Source organism: Paramacrobiotus metropolitanus, unplaced genomic scaffold (assembly GCF_019649055.1).
Source record: "Paramacrobiotus metropolitanus isolate TYO unplaced genomic scaffold, Prichtersi_v1.0 Parri_scaffold0000059, whole genome shotgun sequence".
NCBI lineage: Eukaryota > Metazoa > Tardigrada > Eutardigrada > Parachela > Macrobiotidae > Paramacrobiotus > Paramacrobiotus metropolitanus.
Window position 1 is genome coordinate 38,613 of NW_026570279.1, and position 16,271 is coordinate 54,883.

At 41.2% G+C, this 16,271-nt stretch overlaps 1 protein-coding gene and 1 long non-coding RNA gene across 2 annotated transcripts; one reads left to right on the top strand and one right to left on the bottom strand.

The window, feature by feature from the left end:
* Positions 1 to 5,411: 5,411 nt before the first annotated feature.
* LOC129593050 (gonadotropin-releasing hormone receptor-like) lies at positions 5,412 to 12,459 on the top strand. Its single transcript, XM_055489231.1, has 9 exons — positions 5,412 to 6,204; positions 6,263 to 6,911; positions 7,030 to 7,266; positions 8,625 to 8,758; positions 9,929 to 10,088; positions 10,797 to 11,010; positions 11,369 to 11,557; positions 11,768 to 11,848; positions 12,070 to 12,459. Exons 3-9 carry the CDS (start codon positions 7,033 to 7,035, stop codon positions 12,234 to 12,236), a joined length of 1,179 nt encoding a protein of 392 aa, XP_055345206.1. The 5' UTR covers positions 5,412 to 6,204; positions 6,263 to 6,911; positions 7,030 to 7,032; the 3' UTR covers positions 12,237 to 12,459.
* Positions 12,460 to 15,082: 2,623 nt separating this feature from the next.
* Positions 15,083 to 16,032, bottom strand: LOC129593052 (uncharacterized). Its single transcript, XR_008691041.1, has 3 exons — positions 15,725 to 16,032; positions 15,441 to 15,516; positions 15,083 to 15,314 (listed from the first exon to the last, which is right to left on the bottom strand). It is a non-coding gene; the product is annotated as an uncharacterized LOC129593052 (long non-coding RNA).
* Positions 16,033 to 16,271: the final 239 nt, after the last annotated feature.

A 16,271-nucleotide genomic window follows, 5' to 3' on the forward strand; every position in this document is an offset into this window, starting at 1 on the left:
AATCAGATCCAAAATATGCCGAAGGTTTCGACTGCCAGGGGAAAAAACAGGTAACCCATCCTTTCAACGTAGGAATATTTACGGCGTTTACTGTCTTCGGCCAGATGTGCAACGCTACCGAATCCGCTCGCACTTTCCCGGACATGCGATGCGGCGACCATGTCCCAGCATGTAGCGTCCCATACCAGCGCCTTACCATCCCGTACCGGGACAAGGGTCATGCCGTCTGGCCGCGTGTTGTTTATGCCTGACAGTCCGAGTAGCTCGCTTTGACATGGATACCCCGCATGTTCCAAAGCCCGCTTTCTTTCGGCATTTAGTTAGGTATGTCTAGACCATCTGCCTCTGCTGCTGGAACAGAAAAGACCGTGACGGTCGTTCGTTTCCACATGGCTTCCGCAGTTCACGCAATCGTGCTCTTCTACTACTGGAAGTCCGAAACGAAGTGCCACGCCGATTCGTACTTCTTCATCCCGCAAAAATAATGCAGATTTGGTGCAGGCAGCGCATCAGCCATGCGCCCGAGTCCCGTTGTAGCGCAGCTAACAATACCGCTCGAATCGTTTCGTCAGTAGCTCAGTAGCTACAATGGACTTCGTAAATGTGGTTACTCTTAAAGCCGATAGCGCTATGCATACGGGTGGCTATGTGTAACCACATTTATAAAGTCCACTGTACATGTACTGTTACATTAACTTATACTGCGCTGTGCATTATAAGCATGATACTTGTATATTGAAACAAATCTGAACTGTGAAATATTGGTAGCTTACACTCTTAGAAAGCTTAGATCCTAGAAAACTTCCGGAAACCTTAGCAAGAATGAAAAACCTAAGAAATCTGTCAAATTTGAAATTAAGCTAATCCAACCAGGTTTAAATAACCAAAGAGTCGAATACAAACCTCCAAACCCAAGCAAACGAAACGGACGGAAACATGAAAACAAAACAAACTGCATGATAGCGGTACGGCAGCCGCTATCAGCTTTATTACGATAATTAAGATCGACATCAGTGCCATTAAGTTTGCCAGCGCCGCTGCCGCTACCACCACCCAAACCATTATCCATAACTGGAACCACCTTTTTAGGTTTTCGGTAGCTTTTCGGATTTTGTGCCTTTTAGTTTTTTTAGTTTATTAGGTTTTTTTGGTTTCTTAAATGTGTAAGGCCATAGGCTTCTCAGGTTTCATCAGAAACTTAAAGTCGATTGTTTTTATGGGCAATGCGGTTTTTATATTTTTCAAGCGATATAACCGGGTCACATTAGCTACTCCAAATTTAACAAATCTGACGTTTTTTGCAGAATAAGCGGAAGTTTTACCGTTTTTGGCAACTGCCACCTTTTATCGCTTGCCAGAACGCATTGTGGCAGATGCCACTGCCACTGGCAATTGCCAGTGGTACCTTTTATCCCCTGCCAAAATATTCAAATGACAGTACAGTACTGCTGCCACGATTACAGAGTATATCGGCTAACGGCAGCATACGCAACGCCGAATTTTTTTGCGGCAGGTTCATTTGAACCGTGACAGGTTCTTATATGCGGTATACGACTAGAATCAGTCGTAGCATGTATGAAACTGTAGTTTCGGTTTTTGGTCTTCGATATCCGTGTGTAAAAAAAAAAATTTTGGCGCCCGTAGAGTACGGAAGGGTCCGGCCGGTTGAAGGAAGCGGTGGGGCCTAACAGTCATGTGACACGAGTCATGTGACATGAGTCATGTGACATGAGTCGAGTAATGATGCGTGAAAGTTGTAGATGGCGTTGTTAGCTCGGCATCTTTTTTAGTTTACATTATGTGCTCCTACATTATGTAGGAGCACATTGCAATGTGCTCGTACATTATGTAGTAAACATTGCATCGGTTCTTGGAGGAGAAAAACGGAATTGTAGTATCCAAACAAACGTAATTCAATATGCTCCTGCAATGTGCTTCTACATATGTAGGAGCACATTGCAATATGCTCCTACATGCATAATGTAGGAGTACATTGCAGTAGCATATTGTATGTGGAGGTTATAAGGGGTAGGAATATAAAGTGCTGAATAAGGAATTTAATAATATAGTAAATTATATTGAAGGTGATATGTTTTACGAAAAGTGATAATGAAGAAAGGGTGTACTAATCCAGTGTAGGGAAGAAAGGTTCTACATTGAATTAGGGTGAAGGTAATGAGAGTTTTACTGTAGTGTTACATGTAGACTTTGACCTGATGCTAGGCTCGCTACTTTTCCCTTGCCCAATGCCTGAATCACTTAGTATGTGCCGATTCTCATGAGATGCGCTTTCTGATTGTTAAGGGCGATATGTCCGTACATGCTGTTATCTGATATACCGTTCCACTTGTTGCTTTTATATACCGCTGTTTTTGTGCTTTTCCGACAGTTGCCTCGGACCACAGTCCGATTTCCTTCAATAACAATTCCTGACTCGCATTTGCCGTCTCGTTCGTTGCCGTTTAGGCATATTCCCGTAAACACCACATATTAGACTACGAAACCGGCCGGTCTTACACCGCCGTGACCTTTTCCGTTTATTTCGCTCTGCCATAAATTATGTAACAGTAGTATGGTATAAATATATACGACTTTCTGGTTGTTCGTATTTGAGTGTTTAATGAAGTGTTACAGGAAGTGAAGTGTGTTGCGGATTGTAGATGGTGATGGATTGTTGTGGAAAATTCAAGAAATTTCCAGAAAATTGAATGCTTAATGGAGCAGACTATTAAGCTTTGCTCTGATAGTCTTGGTTGTGTAGGAACAGGTGGTTGTATATCGGAAGTGGGTTGGTAGGTACAATAAAAGGTTGTTCGAGAAAACGTATAGTTTAATTGGTTTGTTGACTGGATTTTTTGAGTTCGGTAGGTATATAAGAAGTTGAGGAATCTTGTGTTGGAGTTATTATGGAGTGGACGAAGCATATGAAGTCAGCAAAATGTTTTTCTTGTTGGTTTTTTTTTGTGGCCGGTGTGGATTTGTGGATACTTACTGATTCAGGTTGCTGTCTTTTGTTTGGCTTTGGTAAGTCTTTCTTGGTTGAGTATGATTGAGTAAGTTTTCTTTCATACATTATTTTCGCTTAAGAATTCTTTTTTTAATAAAATAATGGAAGGTGGTTGTGATCGCAAGAAATGCATGCGCGAGTATATGCGTGATTATAGAAAGAAACGCAAAACAGAAACTGATGGTAATTGTAGCAGGGAGGACAATGTAGAAAGTGGTGATGATGGTAGATATGAGAATGTGAAAGTTAAAAACAAAAATGTAATTGGAATACTAAAGGTGGTGCGGTTTCTGGTATGTTTGGAAAAAATTATTGGAGAAAGGTCATGGTTGCTTATTGCCGTGCGATTGTTGCAATATTTTAGTTGCATCTGATTTGAATGGTGATAATTCAGGAATGTTACATAGTGATTTAACAGCTGATGCTAGACTACGTGCAGGATGTATGACTTTTCGTGAGCATAAAAATTTTGATTTTGTGTTTACGATTTACGGCGAAATTGTTTAGATATTGGTAGAGAAAATTGGTTAAATGATCTCGGTTAAATGGAAGTCCAGGCAGTGCGTATAGTACAGCCTTTTTCGACAATATTGCATTTAAAAAATAGCTTAACAAAATGTGTAGTGCAATTATTTCATGTAACTAGTGATCCTAGTGAAAATTTCGAATGTTTGCTACCACGTCCGGCTACAGATTGTTTACTAGCTGTATGTCAAGCTAAAAAAAATGATTTTGATAATTGTAGTCGAAAAGTCATTTATTCTGTTGATTTTAATACTGTCTATAAGGCGCTTGATTTTTTGATTTCTAATAACGGGTTTTTTGATTTTGGAATTATTCTATGACTGAAAATCACAAACTGGATTAGAAGAAAAAAGCGTATCCTAATCTATTTCCGTTTGGTTATGGTGGTTTAACTGATGATCGGCCTTAAAGTATTTCTCCTGAAAAATATTTTAAATTGCGTCTTTTAAGTGCAGAAAATAGGTTTCAAAAAGATTGCTCATACGTTTTCGAGCTCTAAACCTTTATCAACGGGATCAGGTAGAACGGACGATTAATTATGTTCTTAAAAATTATCTTCCTTGCTACTTCATTATCTTCCTTGCTACAATTGCCATCAGTTTCCATTTTGCGGTTTTTTTCTATAATCACGCACATACTCACGCATGTATTTCTTGCGATCACAACAGTTTCCATTATTTTATTAGAAAACCAATACTTAAAAGAAACTAACTATGAAAGAAAACTTATCAAATTATACTCAACCTAAAAAGACCAAAGCCAAACAATACGCAACAACCTAAATCAGTACGCTTCCGAAATTCTAAACCGGCCATCAGAAAATAACCAAAAAGAAAAACATTTTCCTCATTGCATATGCTTCGTCAAATCCATAATAACTTAAACACAACTTTCCTCAACTTCTAATATACCCACCGAACTTAAAAAATCCAGTCAACAAACCAATTAACCAAACATTTTCTCGAACAACCTTTAATGTACGTCCTAGCCTACATCCGATATACGAACCACCCGTTACTACACATCCAAGACTCTCAGTGCAAGAAATAATAGTTCGCTCCATTAAGGCGCGATTCAAGTATTACGTAACGGAAATTTTCAACTTTTTCGACCACCCCCCACCCTTTTGTGACCTTTATCCATGTATTACTTATGGGCGGGTAACGCCAGCCGGACCCACCCCCCACCCCTGAGCCGTTACGTAATACTTGAATCGCGCCTAAGCAATCCTTTCTTGACTACACATATTACTACTACCAAAATGACTGTGTAAACCTATGGAAAGTTACTGACTAAATGCGCAATTTTCAAGTTCCCAACTGTAGTAAAGAAACACCCACAACCTCTCATGTTTTTCATGCACTCACAAAATTCTTTCCCCTACTATTATTATTCCTTTTATATACACAAATCCGAAATTATTTTAAATCCCAGTATTCCTCTTTCTTATACCGAAGCTGCCGCTACACAATCGAGAGATTGTCCACGTAGTGTATTGTACATGCATGAAAGTTGATTTCCCGGTTTCCCGCACCGGTTTCCCTCACCGGTTTCCCGCACCGCACTCATAAACATTATTTTAAATTGTTTTATGATACTATGTAGCTGAATGATTCGCACGCTGGCACGAACACTGTTTGTGCTCACAACAAAATTTCCACTTCTGTGTGCTCCCAAAGACTGTTTTTGTTTTAATTGGTTTATCACATCTCGTAGTCAAGTGCTTTGTATACATAAATAAACAAACCGTTTATGCGCGCAACATTCGATAGGGGCGTTATAGTTGTAACAGAACTCCAAATATTTACTAAAAGTCTCTTTATGAACCGCTATCCTTCTATAATTAAGCGTAAGCTATTTGAAAAACGTGCTAGAAAAGTGAATCGGTGTGAGAACCTTATTTCATGCACTTAAAACTTATTTCACAATTCTCATAGGCGTTGTTCTGTGGCTTTACTTTACTGTGCACGACTCGCTTTATGCTCGGAAATAACCTAGCAGGCTCTGTCAACTGGACAGCCGTGGTAATAATTTGGATAAATCAAGCCTACAGGTACAGGTACAATTACTGAAAAAGCGACACGATTGTAACTGTAAGTATGCAGATTTATGGGGATTCAATTTGAATTCAAAAGCTTTTGCTAACTTTATTGGTCAAATCAAACACAAGGCGCAGTGTATCCACACATAATAGATTAATACAAGAACGAGTTACAACAGGTAAATCTCATTTAATTCATCCGCTTCCCCATCGGTCCCGAGTTTTAGTGTAAATTTTTTTACGAGAGCAGCATTAGAAAAGATTCATTCGGGTACGCCAGCGGGTTGCCCACCCGCACCCGGACATTTGGGAGTGTGACATTTCGCCAGTTCAATTGAATTCCAAGGACGACTATTCCTCGGCGAAATGCCGCGGTGCCAGCCCACTCACCAGTGATTAATGGCTGTGTATAACCAGCCCGTTAAAAATTTTGCTAATAAAAAATTTTCTGTTTTGGGCTTTTTATCAGATCTATTGGCAACGCAGTTTTTGTCCGCTGCGGGTTATCACAACGATCTTACGCGATCGGCGCTTGATGTGGACGTTCATTAAGGTGTCTCTCCATAGCCTTGTATGTCGAAGCGTACTGGCTGAATAATAAGGATACCTAACGTACAGGTGCAGGACGCAGGTAACCCGAAATTGGTATCTTCTGCGGGTGACACGGGTGACACATTAGCCAATTTCAGTGTTTATACGGAAAATGTATTTCATGAATGGAGCGGGGATACTTCCAAATAAGTCGAAGAAAAAACCGCACTTTTCAGTGCGGTTACTCGTATTTTGACGGCGCAAAATTCACCCACCGACCGAAGTGTTTGATTTATTATGCCTCGGGTTTTGCTTCCATGGCCTCGACATCGCATTTCATAAAATAAACCTGTCCAGTTTGAAATATTTTAGTTGACTGCTATGGGTGGGCGGTGTAGTGTGTGGGATGGTTGATGCCAGCCAGTTGGTCTATACAACGAGATAAGCACTGATGGAGAGGAGCGACTGCTTCAAACAAACTGTCACATCCCACAACAGTCTCCATATGTTGATCTGCAGCATACACGCAAATCCAGTTGCACACTGCAATCCAAGCAGCCGGCATAACATTCTTAATTTTCTTTCTGCTATTAGATAGCACGCATACCACTTTCTTGTGCATTCTTTGTTTTAAGAATTCTCTCAGACGGCCCGACCGCCGCAGACTTATTTAATTCACATCGCGATTTTTATGGCATTTGGAATGCTAAGCCGGTAGGCTGGTTTGTTCCGGCCTGGGAAGAATAGCAGTAAGGATATTCGGTGGTACAACTCCCATAACACAGCCGTTTAAACCGACATCGCCAGGTTAGTTCGCTCTGGGCAGGTTGTCACTAATTCTTTCGAGGAGAATCCGTTGTACACATGTTTTTCGCAATTCGGTTGTTATATACAATGTACATCGGACCATCGGCGAATGTCTTAGGACATGGACTCCACAGAAGAAAACGCTGCCTTTTATGCCCTTTTGAACTGCACAACAAACAGCTCGGCGGATGTGCTGATGTTCCTGAACCAGAGCGATCCCGGCTACCTAACCCAGAGATACAACTACATCAGCATTCTGCTCAGTTTGGCCTGTTTCGGTGTGGTGCTCAATGCCAGCATGATCGCGCTCCTACTGAAGAGTGCCTTGTATCGTCATTCGACTCTGAGCATACTGGTAGGTTAGCAATCGCGTATATCTTGAAGTAATTCTGTAACGACAAAATCTCAGATCGTTGAATAATTATCCCGCTTTTATTCTGGCACCCAGACCCAGTAATTATGCTACACGGACTGAGCTGCACTTACATAATTATGTAAAGAAAAAATAAGACGTAAGGAGATGATGAACGATGATGAAGGAGAAGCCATCTTTTCCTTCATCATGATTCCTGGGAACTTTCGAGAGAAAGAATAACTGGGGGAATTTACGACAAAATCAGAATATGTATCGGTTTATTTCAAGACAACAGACAACAGCCATGCAACCATATGGTTGTTTCAAGACAACGATACCGCACACGAGCTTTTCCCTTTCGGCCGGTTAGTACTCTTCCGGAATGCGTAACAGTTTTCTGGAATGCGATTGAAATTTCACAGAAAACTCTATGCTGAAGATTTAAAAAGCAAGAAAATGCACTTTAAAGTTTAAATAACAAAAAATTCGGTTTTGATTAGGAAAAATTTTCCAGAACTATCGAATATTGCTTTTTGATTTTCTTTGTGAGGTGTGGCAATAAAGCAAAAGAAATAATTTTGAAATGGCGTTGCTCGAAAACAAACTGATGCGGAATCAACCGATCTGCCTCAACGATACACAGAAATATGCAGCTGCCAGCGTTAATCGAACGTGACATAGGGTGAGAGCTAACGAGCGTACACTATTTTAGCCACAGTGTAATCGTGCGCCTGAAATAATACAGATAGCTGCGATTAAGAATAATGAAAACACAGATAATTTACGAGTAGAAATGAGGCAGCGTCTCGAAAATCCACATGTCATGCGAGATAATTAATGGGCCTGCCTGAACGCAGTGAATTAGTTTCGTTGTTATGGTCAATTAGACGTTTGCATCGCGCGTGTATGCTAAAGTTAATGGCTTGCCTGAATGCAGTGAATTAGTTTCGTGCTTATGGCCAATTGGGTGTTTGCATCGAGCATGTAAACTTCAGCAGCTGAAGTTTATGATACCGCTGTTTTGCATAATAACAACAATATTATACAAGAACTTATCACCAAGAAGTATTTTCAAGGTTTCTGGGGTTTCTTCAGATGTTTCATTTTAAATATTGTAACTAGTGTTTGGTTTTAACAATACGGGATCGTCCGAGATTTTCCGACTGTTAGCAAAATTTGTAGAGGACTAATAGCGATCTACAAATCTATCTATTACGATACCTTCCTTCTGTGTGCCATTCGTCGTGCTCCGGTATTGGGGTCGTTGCTCAAAAACTGAATCTACTGGTTCGCTAACCGGCTAACGATATTTTTACTGTTTTGCGGGGGCATAATTTTGTTTGTATTTCTTTTTGCAGTCAATGCAGTTGTTTGCCGCTAATTTGTTGGTGTCGGTGTTTTGTCTGCTGGCTGACGGGATTTGGAACATCACCGTGCAGTGGTTGGGCGGGGATTTTCTCTGCAGAATCATCAAGTTTTGCCAGATGTTCAGGTGTGTTTTACAACTATCTCACCAGTGCGCTCCACTTGGCCGCAGACCGCACCCTCATCGAACAACGCAGTGGTGTGCTGGTTCCGACTTCCGCATTGTCGCACGATACGGAAGTCAAAATCATCAGATAGTATGTCCGATACAGTAGGGAGGACGCGGATGTAATGATCCGGCGCGCAACGAGCGGGGTAATTGACTGCGCGCACGCACGCCGTTGTCCGCTGCAGCTCAGCTGTAAAACACGCGCGCCTTTTAATGGCACGGCGGGAATCGGCTTTTAGTACTTCCATACACGACATAATCAGAATCGACTGGGGACTTAAGCATGCCGGTGTTCGCGCTGGTCTCTACTGCAAGCGTTGACAAAGCTAACCGTCGGACAAATGCTTCTCATATGGTCCCTGCGCAAAGTGGGCGCATTCAATATTATAGCCAGCTTCTCATTTCAGTTGCGTGGTATCGACGGAAATCGAGATCGCAGCTCAGCGAAAAATGCGTCTCATAATTTTAAAATCATCAACAAATATACCATATTCCAGAAAAGAATTAGGGAATACAGAAATACACCAACTGGCGTGTCCAGTCTGAAAATATGCTTTACTGCACTTGATTTAATTATGGCAGTACCTCAGTTACAGCAATAACAAAATAAATAAAAGGTTTATTTACAGATCTAAAATTTAAAACATCGAAATGGTTATGAACAGAAACTGAACAATTAGTCAACGATAAACACCTACTTAATTAAAGATTTTTACGTTTTAGAATATTTTGGTCTCTTTAACTTGACATAAAAACTGCCAGATCATTAACAGGTACGCAGCGCAGATAGAGACGATAAATTAGCCAAACTAATGTGATCACTACCAAGATATACCGGAAGTCGCCGCCAGCGTTAGCCAACAATTAGACCACACACGGTTTCCTGAACAAACCCATTTCTTTTATCAAACAAATTAAACGCCACTGGGAAACCGGCTTAGTGCAATGAAAGTAAAATGCTCTGATCCGGGATCGAACGCTGTAATTTGCCGCAGATCATGCCTTACGGTCTAAACGCTTACGCACACGCACACGTCGACAATTCCCTTGTAAAGTATTGTTGTCATTTCTATATTTAACCTTATATCATCTGCTGCAGTACACTGATTTAAAATAAATATATTTCAGTTTATACGCAGCAAACTTAATCCTCACCGGGATGAGCATTGAGACCTGCATTACTGTGACCTTTCCGCTGAGTAAATCCAGTAAGGTGGAGAGTCGATCGCGGGTGAAGGCCATCAGCGGATTCGCCTGGATCGTCTCGTCGTTGTGCAGCGTACCACAGGTAGATAAATTATCGGTTGCGGAATAATCTGTACAGGCGTCATCGTTGGTGAATTAGCATTCAGGGTGGTCAAGGTCACGTCTAATTGCTGAAGATAGCTGTTGTCGCTAGACAAAAATTTGCATCGTCTAACTGGATAAAAATTTGTAGCGATTAAAAGTTACCATAATTAACATTAAGGTACCCAAAACTGCACTAAATTAGGTTTTAAACCTTAAACTTTAACCCTGAGCTGAGTAATATTATGACTTATGACTTATTTATGAGACACCATAAATGAACAGAAGAATGTACGAGGCGTCGGGCGACATAAGAAGCACATAGGCGACATTAGGGGCCTTATGTTAAAAAAACAATCGAGCATAACATAACAGTTACCATAAGGCACCTGTTATCGTATGGTCGATTGTTTTTTGCTTTTTAATGTTATGTAAAAATATCAAAAAAACAGACGGATATTGCAAGAGATCAAAATGCCTTTTTCTGGGCCTGAATCAAATTCAACGTAACATGGATTACCACGAAGCGGTTTTACTCGTACATACACTCGTTAAATAAATTTCCAAAAGCGCCAATTTGGGTAACTCTTAAACGTGTCGAATATTACCCATTCAAAAAGCATAAGTATGATATTGTGTCAGCATATCTCTTGGTTAATATTCCACGGGAAATAATGACGAGAATATTCTTCATCGAGTATTTTTGCAGGCGGTGATTTTCCATACGGAGCGCGCGCCTATTTGCGCCGAATTCTATCAGTGCGTTACGCATGGCTTCTACTCGAGCGCCGATCAAGAGCTAGCCTACACCTTAGCTACTCTTATCGTCATGTGCTTGGTTCCATTATGCATTATTATTATCTGCTATTTGGTCATTTCCGTGGCGATTACCAGAGAATCACGGATTGCGGCCGGGAGTCCTGGTAGGCGGTCAATTGAAAGTTTGAAACTGAAGAAACAACTTCACACTATTTTCCGGTTATGATTCCGGGATGTTTGAATTACATACTATTATCAAGGCCCATTAGATTTCGATTACTGTCAAGCTGAGGAATGCCAGTTACTGTCATGCCTGGAAACTTGAGCTGACGTATACAGAGTACTATCGCTTAAACAGAATTTTTTTTAGCCGGTTCCAAAAATAAACAAAAATAATTTGTGTAGGAGTCCGCGTAATAATAAATCGTCAGTTAATTATAAGGAACAACAAATGCAGTTCTGGCTGTTAATACCGAAATTTTTCAGGAAAGTGTAATAATTTATTTAATTCTTTTTCTCTAGATCCTGCCGTTAATTCGAGAATTTGCCCCTGTCACATAGAAGAAACCAGCACACCCATGCCTAGTGCACAGAACAGCGCGATGCCGTGTCCCAGCAGTACGGGCCAGGGTAAACGGCTGTACCGGAAAACCCGGAAGATATCCTTGTGGATGACTTTCAGTACGGCTGCCAGCTTCGTTATTTGTTGGGGTGAGTGTGAATAGCACGTATAGCAGCTGGAAAGCATTAATGGTACTTGCCGTTACCAAATATCAATTGCACTTTGCCTACGGCGTAACGATCAAATTAAACTTCTTATTTGGTTGGCTCTAACATAAACCGCGTTCCCCGTAGTATCCCTTAATATTAATTCAGCCGTTAACATCAGCCGTTACTTGACGGTGCCCTGGTGCATTGTAGTGCCTTACTATGTGGGAATGCTGGGGTATTTGTTCCGTTGGAGCATTTCCACTCAAACAATGACTACAATTTTCTGTCTAGGTAAGCGATGCTCTTATGCAAACGAGAAAAGCTTACACATAAAGCGACATACGTTTGTTAAGAAATTATAAAAGGATGGTATATAATAAATCGGATATAATAATAGCCAGGAAAAGCAGGGTAAGATACCATAGTTTTTGTGTGAATTTTTATGCCTTTTTTATGCCTTTATACTTTTTGAAATACCAGCTAACCAGCTACTAAACTGAAACAAATTGCAGGAATGAGTTTTTCGGTGGTCAATCCAATTATTTTTGGTGGATTTTTGCTGACCCGTCAGTCCACCTGGAGCAACCAACAATGGCACTGGACAGCTAGACGACCTTTTTTTTTCTCGTCCCTCTTCTTAGCAGAGCATGCACCGCATTTTGCATCATTATTTTGCTGATTTTTGTTTGTTGACAATTTTTATTGTTTTTGGTAGCACAGTGACTGTGGCCGGAATATTTGGTGTTTGAACCGTTTGGTTACAATACATATTTGTGATATTGCGGATTTTGTGCTGTTTGTATGTTTTTCTGTAAGGAATTCGTGCTATTGGGTCAGCCTGCCTAAATGAGTTTATTGTCCTCTGCACCTAACAAATTTAGAGTGCGAATGAAATAAAACCAACTTACCATTCTACATATGTACCGCTCAGCTTGCACCAGTATGACCGCTACTGCAGAGGTCAAGCCTGCATCAACAAACAACTGTCTCGAAGTAGCAAGTGATGAAAATTACTGGTTGTACTTGGTAGATTTATTTTTATAGAAGTATTCTAAACCAATCCAAAGACTAAAATAGTGTCAGTTAATGGACATAGTGTCCATCATTGAAATTAGTTTGTCCATCGTTGCTGCCAAATGTGTCCATTTTTGTAAAATTCAAATAAATTGTAAAATCTATATATTGGGGTCTTTCAATTTTAAATTAAATTTCTCGGCTCGGGTTTTCTTTATTCTAAATGTTTGATCAGTTGAAATAATTTGTTTCATGCATATCTAAGCTTATACTCTCTAATCTCTACCGTACAAATACTGTCAGATCACCTTGCCGCGGTTTGCTACTTTGCCCGTCAAGGTGTATTTCGGCAGCCAGCTAGCAGTCGATGGGCCTGTCTTTTCAAGTACGAAACACATTAACTGAGTACAATACATACCAACATCTTCACGCAAAATCAAAACTGTTTAATTTGCGGGGAGTGAAGGTAAGATGAAAAAGCGGTGCGAATTGCGGTTATAGAAAGATGGGATGGGAATGAGTAACAAATAGGGCGGGTGATAATTTTATCTTTTTTTGACCAAGATCACGTGAAACTGCACCGTTTAAGCACCAAAAAATTAATTTTGTTCGCGCTCCGCGCGATTCTAAACACAGCATTACGTCGGTTTTAAGAAAAGCCGGAAAATGGACTTACCCAATGCGCTATCTTGTACGCGTACAGGCTTGGCCGACTGTTATCCTCATGCAGTTCAAGAAATTTGCGTCCATAATAAAACTCAACACACTGTTAGCTTGCACAAATTAAAGGCTAATTTCAAAAGCGGGTGAGAATGAGACCGCAAAGGTGAAATGGGCCGAAAGTGAACTACGTAGCTGGATTGCAGCGTGATTTGTAGCTAATCCTACTTGTGGTTACCGGCTTCTTTCCTTATCTCCATCCAGTTCCAACCTCCTTATACCACAGCTTACAAAAAAAGAATTATCTATGTGTATTTTTTATCGAATTTCTAGCAGCAGTTTTCGGTGGCCGGAAGTGATCCGCGGCACTGCACCTATTGCCGTTCTGGCCAGGAGTTATCCGCTGTGCTGCACCTGTCGCTATTGCCGGAAGCAGTCCGCGGTACTGACCATTTTAATGGAACTAAAGTCGTCAACCTTTCCGTCCACCTTCCCTAAAGGTCATTAACCTTTCTGTGCGGCGAATTTCCAAAGACGACAGAAACACAAATCAGCGCACACAATAAAACAACGGAAAAGTGGAAACCCCGGCCGATGGATACTGCAGTTTAGCGACTCGGTTAGAGATGAGTTTCAACGCCTTCGCGGTTCTTTTGGTACTGATAACAAATGCAGATATCAGTGCGCACGAATTCTTTGATCCTGAGTGTTATCCTCAGCAGGAATTCATGGACCATGGAAAACGTGGATGAGCTTAAAAAAAGGCTTGTGCCCACTGCAGAAATGTTTCCCAGAGCGTATGGCCTCTCCAAAAGGTTGGTGGCATTTAGCAGAAAGGTTGATGGAAAGATTCATGACCTTTAGAAAAAGGCTGATGACCATCATTGAACGTCCGTCAACCATCGACGCGTCCACCTTTCTGCCGGCAACATGCGACCACCCCTTCGCCGACTTCCCGGACATACAGTGACCAGTGCAGATTCATTCCGGCTGTTTTTGGCCCCACCACTCTTTCTCTCCAGCTAGGAAGAACAATAGGAATTCGCGGTGCACGTTGGTGCGCTGTGGACTTGTGGGTGGCTGTGTTGCTCTACAAGGACGTTGCCATAAAGTATAACAACGCCGTACGTCTGGATTATCAATTTCTGCCGCAATGAATCTACCACTGCCAACTCGCGACATCGGGGTACGAACCATATCACTGAAAGCTGTCTGCGTCTAGCAGTGGTAAAAGCGTTTTCGGGCGGTCACTCTGGGTTGTGGTTCAAAAGCATGTCGTCGGGTTCTCTAGGGCCCGTGTGTTGCCTGAGGTAGATTTCCAACGAGATTTCGGGCATCTTAGTGCTGCTGTCGGGCCGCGGAATATATTAAGCAAACAGTCAGTGTAAAAATTACACTGGGGGAAACAGGTTGACTTTCGACTGTACCTCATACGAAAAAACGACTGCGGCATACTTTGCGGTGAGTACTGGTAAGTGGTATGCCGCAGTCACTTTTTGAGGCCATTAACTTTGAATAGGCTACCTAGAGTTGGTATGCCTTGTGAGTCGCTTTAAAACGAATTCTATTGGCTAATGCTTACGAGCCAACCTCTAACTGCTTTTCTCGTTTCTATTGGACGAGCTCATGCTATTGCTATTGGGCAGCACAGCTGCTCCCATTGGCAGAGTTTATGCAGGTGCCGTTTATATGCTCTCTGCGATTTGCTGGTTTCATAACAAATTTTCTCCCACCCGTTTAAATTATGACGTTGCATAAAGGCATTTGATTTATTAGGAACAGTTTGATTATATTATTACTTTACAGTTTTATAATTTTATTCACGTTTCCAGTACTAAGGTACGACGGTCGCAGTATTGCAAACAGGAATTCCCGAAAAAAATATCAATTCAAGCGAGACTGTAGACTAAACCAATTCAGAGAATAAAATTAAGCACAACGAACGACAGTCATAAGCTGACAGGAACAATCAGAGAGTCTGGAAACCAGTATACTAATTAAAAGCGTCAAACTAGAAGTGGCCTTCAATGCTTTGATTAAAATCCAAAATGGTCCCAATCGGGAATTCCAGACGCCCGGCTACCTACAAGGCACAAGCAGGGCACATTCACTACACTGGAAATCTTATTCCGTATTCAAACAAAATCATTTTCACACCAGCGCCTGTCAGTTTTGCAGTTGTTTTATTTTGCATACAGATGCAACTTACCGTTTATAATTTCATTCAGCAGAAGCGGTTTTCCCAGATTTAATTGCAAATTTAATGACGGAAATTCCCGGAATTCCTGTAAAGACAATAAAATACAACTGCTGGATAACAAAATTCATATATGCGCATAGATTTTTATTCAAATAAAATTTTATCAAAATTGCATTTGTACGACTTTACTTTTGTGATGTTAAACCAGTATTTAGACAATACTTAAGCGAAATGGCGCAAACGTATGGCAGGAATTTCCGCGGGATAAAAGAATTATTACCAGCAAAATTTACCTAAAAGGGACTGACGTATCCTTTCGAAAAACGTGCTGTCTTGGTCGTGTAAGTTGCCAAATAATTTTTATCGTAGGAGTTTGTAGCCAAACAGCAAACCTCCAAATGAACGCGATCCCGTATTGATACTGACGCTTGTGCGTTGGAACTCCAAGTTCCTCATGACGAACTGATCATGACAGGAATTCCCGAACAATCACAGCAAACCACAGTCCACAGGCAATCATATTCCAAAACATTACGAAACGACACAAGCAAAACGAACGTCAGGAACTATATTCTGTGGGTTTTTGAATTTGAAAATTTAAAGTTCGACGTCTTAAGCAGACTGCAACTGCAGAGTGCAGACGTTGGGTTTACAGTACTGGTTGCTACGGGACTGAATGTGAGTGTACTAGAATGTACGTACAGACGTTCAAGTGGGCTGTACACGGCAGCCCGCTTGTTTGCAAGCCAATGGGAATTACAAAAACAACTAGGTTGCGGCATAGTCAGCCGCATAGTAACCGGCATGTTATGCCGTATACCACCTATCTATTATGCGCCA

Coding starts and splice junctions, on each gene's coding strand:
- LOC129593050 (XM_055489231.1), top strand. CDS start 7,033: ATGGACTCCACAGAAGAAAACGCTGCCTTTTATGCCCTTTTGAACTGC. Junction 11,558..11,767: donor CAGCTTCGTTATTTGTTGGG/GTGAGTGTGAAT, acceptor GGTGCATTGTAG/TGCCTTACTATGTGGGAATG. Junction 11,849..12,069: donor GACTACAATTTTCTGTCTAG/GTAAGCGATGCT, acceptor AACAAATTGCAG/GAATGAGTTTTTCGGTGGTC.